Source organism: Protobothrops mucrosquamatus, unplaced genomic scaffold (assembly GCF_001527695.2).
Source record: "Protobothrops mucrosquamatus isolate PMUCROS unplaced genomic scaffold, P.Mucros_1.0 scaffold2068, whole genome shotgun sequence".
Taxonomy (NCBI): Eukaryota; Metazoa; Chordata; class Lepidosauria; order Squamata; family Viperidae; genus Protobothrops; species Protobothrops mucrosquamatus.
Window position 1 is genome coordinate 120220 of NW_015388173.1, and position 7619 is coordinate 127838.

At 42.1% G+C, this 7619-nt stretch overlaps 1 protein-coding gene across 1 annotated transcript in view; it reads right to left on the reverse strand.

The window, feature by feature from the left end:
- LOC107294740 (serine/threonine-protein kinase NLK2-like) overlaps positions 1–7619 on the reverse strand; it is a 21059-nt gene that overhangs the window by 6837 nt on the left and 6603 nt on the right. The window contains exons 2-8 of the mRNA XM_015823996.1: positions 7166–7295; positions 6160–6215; positions 4175–4281; positions 2598–2683; positions 1340–1549; positions 1056–1157; positions 889–975 (exon numbers count right to left, since the gene is read on the reverse strand). Coding sequence (XP_015679482.1) covers positions 889–975; positions 1056–1157; positions 1340–1549; positions 2598–2683; positions 4175–4281; positions 6160–6215; positions 7166–7295 — 778 coding nt within the window. The remainder of the gene's footprint in view (positions 1–888; positions 976–1055; positions 1158–1339; positions 1550–2597; positions 2684–4174; positions 4282–6159; positions 6216–7165; positions 7296–7619) is intronic.

The following is a 7619-nucleotide window of genomic DNA, read 5'->3' on the forward strand; positions in this document are numbered from 1 at the left end:
CCTAAGGGGTAATTTTTAGCTGGGTTTTAAAATAATTTTTAAAATAACAAAGGCCAAATTAATATTTCCTTTTAATTATGTTTTTAATGATAGTATTTTTTGTATTTTTGTATTTGTTTTTATTAGGCTGTTAGCCGCCCTGAGTCCGCAAGGAGAAGGGCGGGGTAAAAATACAATAAATAATAATAATAATAATAATTTAGTGACCATTCAAAGTTATAACGGGATTGAAAGTGACTTATGACTGTTTTTCACACTTATGACCGTTGCAGCAGCCCTGTGGTCATGTGATCAAAATTCGGATGCTTGGCAACTGGTTCATCTTTATGACGGTTGCAGTGTCCCGGAGTCATGTGATCACCTTCTGACAAGCAAAGTCAGTGGGGAAGAGAGATTCACTTAACAACTATGTTACTAACTTAACAACTGCAGTGATTCACTAAACAAATGTGGCAAGAAAAGTTGTAAAATGGGGCAAAACTCACTTAACAAATTTCTCACTTAGCAAAATAAATTTGGGGCTCAACTGTGGTCGCAAGCCGAGGACTACCTGTTAATTCTTTAGGTTTATAAAGAGAGAGACAGCCAGCATCGCTCTCATTCCAGTGTATATTGTCTTAAGGCACACAAAATTTGATCAAAAACACGTACAATGCTCAGAAAATGAACTTCTTAATACTGTTGTATTTGCAAATGGTTGCTAACTGAGATTGCCACTAAATGAGGAGTGGATGTATACTGTCTCTATCATTTGGCATATCTGATGGTTTATCTCTACATCTTCAATTTTACGCCCCTAACAATTGGAACAATAGCGAGGTGAATGTGAGAGAGAGAGAGACAACCTGACTAATCTAAAGTTTTCCTTGGACTACATTGCCAACTCACTGGATCAAAGACCAACATCCGGCAAAGCAAATGCACAGCTTCGTGGGTGGCTTCTCCAGAGAGCATGTAAAGGACAGACAACGATGGCTAGGAAAAAAAAATGCCAAGCGTTAAGAGGCTTCCTTCATTCCCATGGCTCTTACCTTCCCAGCCCTGGTGGTACTCACCGGCTTGTGACTGCCACGCAGGATGTGAGCCCGGGCCCCCTCGCAGGCTGAACGGAGGGCAGCAACCGGAGGAGTCCCCAGGAGATCTGTAATCAGGTCCAACTGCCACCCGTAGATCAAAGGAAGAAGAGAAGAAAAAGAAATGGAGAGAGAAGGGAAAGGAGAAAGTTACTCCTTTGGTGCCGAGTAGTGGACATTTTGTGGAAACACAAGCTGAAATGTTCTTTCATGCCTTCTGCAACCACACACTTTCGCAACTCTTTCTTCAAAGCTGGCTGAGATACCTGCTGAATTGGGCTCTGGGCCTGAAAGAGGATACGCCTGCCAAGGAGTTCGGCGAAAATGCAGCCCACGGACCAAATATCAACTGGACGTCCGTAATGCCTGCTGCCCATCAGGATTTCAGGGGCCCGGTAATATTGAGTAACCACCTCTTGAGTCATGTGCTGGGACTCATCTGGCTCCTCTACCCGGGCCAAACCAAAATCACAGATCTGAAGGAAAGATGAAAAGGTGTGGTCAACCTGAGGAAGCTTCTAGAGAAATAAAACTTCCAGACCTATTTTTCTCTATTATCTGTTGCTCCTTCTGGGAATCAATATTCTTTCAATGCCACTGAATGATATTAATTCAGGTGCATTCTAAAATGGGAGCTGGATGGATGTTTCTCAACCCTGGCAACTTTAAGAGGTGTGGACTTCAACTCCCAGAATTCTCTGGCCAGCATTAGGGAACCTCACAAGGCTTGTAAGGACCCTGCCGGGGGGAGGGAGAGGGAAAAGACCTGTGGGCCCCAGTAGTGGTGAGGAAAGCAGGCCCAAGGCCTACGGGGACATCAAGGGGCAGGAAGCAGATCATAGAGGATGGGGGAGGCCCTACAAGTCTAGGGCAGGTGGGCCTGGGCCTGCGCTAGGTTTCCCAAGTTCTCCCCCACCAGAGGCACCCAGTGCTCCACTTAACGACTACATGAAGGACAGCAGAGGTGGGATCGTTAAGCAAGATCACGTGGTTGCCTCACTTAAATGACCATCACAACTTATGACAGTAATGGGCAGATGCCATTACAATCATAGTTCGAGGACTACCTGTACACAAATAAAGGTTTCTATGTCTCAAATTCAAGTACATTGCATTAAATTAAATGCAATGCATTTGATCGCTTTTTGCATGGTTAATTTTTTTTTCTTTTGTCACATCAAAAATAGCCATTTGCTGGCTGTGACTTTATCAGCTGCAAGACTATGAGACAGAGAATTATTGAAGATATGTGTTAAAATCTACAGCATGATGGGCACTGTGTCACCACTGATAGCTTTGGGTACAATGGCATACGTGACATCTTATAGATTTGTCACAACCATACACATATTTATACATCCAACATCCCTATTCTTAGCGTAGTATGATTCACAGTGATTGGAGTGGGAGGGTGGGTGAGAACATTTAATCTTTGGCCATAATAGCTAAAAATGCTGGACGTGACAGTCTCCCCAGAGGTGGCTATCTTGAAAACTGCCTGGGTTGGCTACAAGGATGAGTTACCTTGAGGACACAGTTGCTGTTGACCAGCAAATTCCCAGGCTTTATGTCCCGATGAAGGACACCAGCAGAGTGCAAATATTTTAGCCCTGGAGAAGTAAGGCGAAAGAAAAAATACATTGGGTGTTCCCAAACTTAACTGGAGTCAACAGATGCAATAAAAATTAAAACTAAAATTAAACTCATTATCAACATAGTTTTCAAAATTAAAACTTTTATGTAAGTTCTGAACTACTGCCGAAGTGCTGAGCCTGGTGTTGAGTTTGACTCCAAATATATTTTACTTAACATTAAATAACTAAGAAAATTTAAAAAGGGACACTCATTATCTCTTCTAAGAAAATAGTCTCTTAAGTCGCACATATGCATGATTCTTAAATCCTGAAAAAAAACTCCTTTCTTCAGAGCTGTTGTTTCCAATTCTGTTACAACAGTGAACTCAAATGATCAATTTTCTCAGGTGTATTTTATGGAATTGCAACTGTGCAAGGATCATCAGAAAAGAAGGGAAGGGGAGGAACTATTAAAATAAATGACTTGCAACAGGACATAATTAGGAAGGACGGGAGCAAAGGAAAGGGGCAGGAGAAAAGGGCAAAAGAAATCTGGTAAACATGAGAGGAGAAAATATTAGAGGACATATGGAAGAGACCCTTCAAGAGGGATAACAGAAATACAACTTGTCTGGTCATCTCATCAAACCCCTGCTGGATCTCCTCCCCCATGGCTCTCCATCCCAATTCAAAAACATGCACAAGGAAGATCTCAACACTTCTCCAACCCCTCTACTATCAAAGCATTAGACAGATAGCAACCCATCAATGAATTGTACCTTCTTCATGGGACCTGAAGCCCCTGAGATCCAGTCTCCCCTTTGAGACATTGTAGAATACCCTTTACTCTCTTTGATTCTTCATCCTTATCTTTCCTACTTCTGATTATTCTCATCCTCGCTTCTCATCCCCTTCAATTAATCCTAGTCTTGACTAAATTCTGGCATCCATAAGTTTGATCACCAATGGAGTTATGGAATCTTGTAACTTGGAATTGAGGATTCTACAGCTGCAGACTATGCATATGATTTAGAAGCTAACCAGCTTGTATAATGTGAGATGAATGATGCAATGTTAGGAATGACTCAGCAGGAGTCTGTATCCCTTTAAGAGCTTGAGTATAAAAGGGAAGGCCTTGCTGGAGTCTTTCTCTCTTGTCCATTTCCTGCTGTAATTGCTGTGTATTGGAGTTTGATGAATTATCACCACGTATATGTTTTTTGTTTCTAGTGTATATCTGTAGATAGTGTAATACAAACCACCATTTAACACAAACCACTGTTTACTGTATTTACTCCTGGGTTACCTCAGCACAATAAGACTGTGCATGCTCTGACAGCATAGCATCAGCCAACTCTGTATAGACATTGTCCTACTTATTCACATTCTTCTCCTGAATGATTACAATCCTTGTCATGTTATACGGCTGCCAAGCCAGACAGCTCTACATTCGCACTGAATCTAAATAAAGAACTTTGCCCAAATGGATAGAGTTCCCAATTTATGGCATTTCCAAGTCAGACTTACCCCTGAGGATCTGATACAAAAAGACCTTGATATGATCAGAGCTGAGTGGTTGCGGAGAAACTATGACTTTGTGAAGGTCACTTTGCATCAATTCAGTGATAACATAACTGATGGTCATTGTCAAGGAGGGTGATGGGGAATGGAACAGAGAATGGAGGTTATCTGAATACCCAGCTCTTCCCATTGGAAGCAAAAAGAAAAATTACTTTCCCACCATTTTGTAAAACCAACAAGCTCTAACAGAATAAGGAGGCACAAATACCAAACAGCAGGACAAAGTGAGATAAAATAAAACAAGAAAATATAGAAAGAAAACTGTTATACAGATCAGCCATCGCTAACCTGATACATACGCTAACCTGGTACATACGCTAACCTGATACATACGCTAACCTGGTATATAGGCTGGAATGCCAATTTCAGTAATAAAGTGCTTGCTAGCTATAGCTAGGTATTTATTACTAAAAGTTATGATTCTATTCTTTTAAGGCAGGGGTCCCCAACCCCTGGGCCACAGCCCACTATCGGGCCGTGGCCTCTTTGAAACCAGGCCGTGTGAGCGATGGGCAAGCATGTGTGCATGCGAAGCTCCACTCACATGAGCGGCGCAAATGGAACTTTGCACGCGAGTGGAGCTTCACGTGTGAGCACAAGCACCCTCCACTCAAGCACCCTCCACTCACACAAGTAGAGCTTAACATGCAAAGCTCCATTCATGTGAATTGAGGGCGTGTGCACCCACCGCTCACACCAATGGAGCTGTGCATGCACAGGCGCCTGGCACTCACATGCCAGGCCAGGCTGCCAAAGTGGAAAGGTTGGGGAGCACTATTTTAAGGAGATGAAGCTGGAAGGAAATATAACATGTAAGATATGATAGCCCTATCTAGGTGCTGCTGCAACATTTACGCATGAAGAAATGAAGTATGAACAATCAGACCTGATGCTCTTTTCAACTTGCAAACAGAGTTTGGTGGCCTCTGAGCAAACAAATAACCAAATTCAGACAGCACCAAGGATTCCACAGTCAGACCATCCCTGACCATCCATTTTCATTACTCTTCATATATAGAAAGCCATGGTCTCCGGCAAGGATCTCAGACCTCAGACTGAGACATCTCAGTCTCTAGCAAGGTATCCAGACCCCACAAACCTCAATGGCCACCAGGTTCCATGCCCTCCTCATATTCCATTAGATTCATGTACTTACTGTCCAAAGAAGTTAAATGGGAAGCTAGCAGGCTGCCCAGAAACTGAGGAACTTAGACTGGTATGAAACTTCTTAGGAGTTTTGAAGGAATGATGGAGAGCAGCTTCACCAGGTTGCCATTAGGTAAATGAGGACCATCTATGCCAACTATAAGAGACTTAAAATAGCAACTGTACCTATTGGTGTCCAAAGGCTGTGGACATCTGGCTTAGGAGACTGAGCAGTCAGATTTCCTAGCATTCTCAAGCTCAGAGAGAACCTATTGGGAATACCATGCTGCAGTTGACTTCAAAACCAAAAGACTGGAGCAAAGCTAGTGAATCATTCAATCATCTTCAGGTGAGTAAACATACAAATTGGGGCAAGAGGGAGGGGATTTCACATAAACTTGGATCATCTGAAAATAGCCGACACAGGCTGAAAAACTTGGCAAGGAACGGTGGCAAGGACAACCTCAAAGAACTAGAAACCATTTGCATGACAATATAAGGGGGGGGAAATCCAAAGCAGTACTGTAAATGAAGGAAATAAAAAAATATGTAAGAAGTAAAAGAGAAAAATCAAAAGAAATAGAACATAAGGATACTGCAAAAAAAAGAATCAAATCAAACTTAAGAAAAGCAAGAACAATCAATAAATATTTCACTTCCTCTTCTCACATGTAGCATGTGTAGAGCGGGAAAAAGCAACAAAAGGTAAAGATAGCACAAAATGGAGCATGGGAACAGTAGGGAAAATGAGGAAAGAACTTAGCTACAGGTGGAATGAAGGATACATTTCCTCAAAACAGTCAATCTGTGGAGGTTGGAGGATATCCAGTGCTGAGAGGACCTGAGAAGAAAAAAAAAGACAATTTTTTTTTCTTCTGAAATAGGGTCTCCTGCTTGAGCAGGGGGTTGGACTAGAAGACCTCCAAGGTCCCTTCCAACTTTGTTATTCTGTTAAAGTCTGAAAATATCCCATCACAGACAGAAAGGATGAAACCAGTGATGGAACCCAACATCTGTACTGTAATCTGGTGTTTTGGCATGACAGGCCTATCAAGCTTAATGTATCACCCGCCCCCTCCTAGTAATAAAAATAGGACAACAGCAACTAATAATGTACCTACTCGGAAACAGGACTGAAACTTAGCTGGTAAGAGCGGCCTGCACAGTTTGTCTAATAATAGGGTCAGCCCTGCCACCCACACCTGCAATGACTCGGTCAGTGCAAGGGACCCTTCATAAGTTCACGAACACGGCACACCAAGCGTCCTATGCTGGCTGAGGAATGTTGGGAGCTGAAGTCCACCAGTCTTAAAGTTGTCAAGGTTGCAGACCCCTGCTATACACCATCAATTTGTGCCCATCTCTTCCAATCTTCCAGCTTTGTCCCTGAGGTGAAATGGCCCTTCGCCAGCTTCTTTGTGCCAAGGAGCAAGGCCTACCACTGACCCTGGCCTACCATCAGAGGCCATCTCCTCCTTCCACTGCTTCTCAATGAATTATATTACTCTAGTCTGCAAGAAAACAACCAAGCTCAGAGAGCACCAAGGACCCCACAATTTTGAAACCGCCCATTTCCCTCACAGACTCTGGGCAGTGTACAAATTATTAGAACATAAAAACAGTAAATAAAAGAAAATTTAAAAAGAGGTCAGAATGATTGAAAATCAATATACACCTACACCTTTCTACAATGCACATTCCTAAATCTGGGGAAACTTAACCCAAACCCAGGGTGCTATAGAAGGACCACATTTGTCCCAGAAGCGGCTCTGCAAACTGTTCCACACTCACATTGTCATGTTTGAAGTAACAGAGCATTCTCAATTCTCTGAAGACCCGTTTGCAAGAGACCAAGTTCTGGAAAACATTGGGCATCTTTTTGAGTGCAACTCGCGACCCATCCCGAGGGTCTGTCACAGACCTGCAGGAAGAAGAAAAATGTCTTTCCATTTACAGTTTACTTTTTGGTAATAAGAAAGGGTAGACCACAGCAAGGAGGCAATTACAATGTAATTTTAGAGAGAGAGGGCAAAAGATGAAAATACATTTTAAGATCTGCTCTTAAGAAGATTGGAAAACACTTCTTTATATTTTTTTCCATTTTCTTTTTTTTTCCTATTTCCTTTCTTACAATTCACTATTTTTCTCTATTTCTTTTCTAAATTCTGTACTGCTTTTTTATTATTATTATTAAAAATTTTATAAAATTTTACAATATAAATCCCCCCCTTCCCCTTCCCACCCT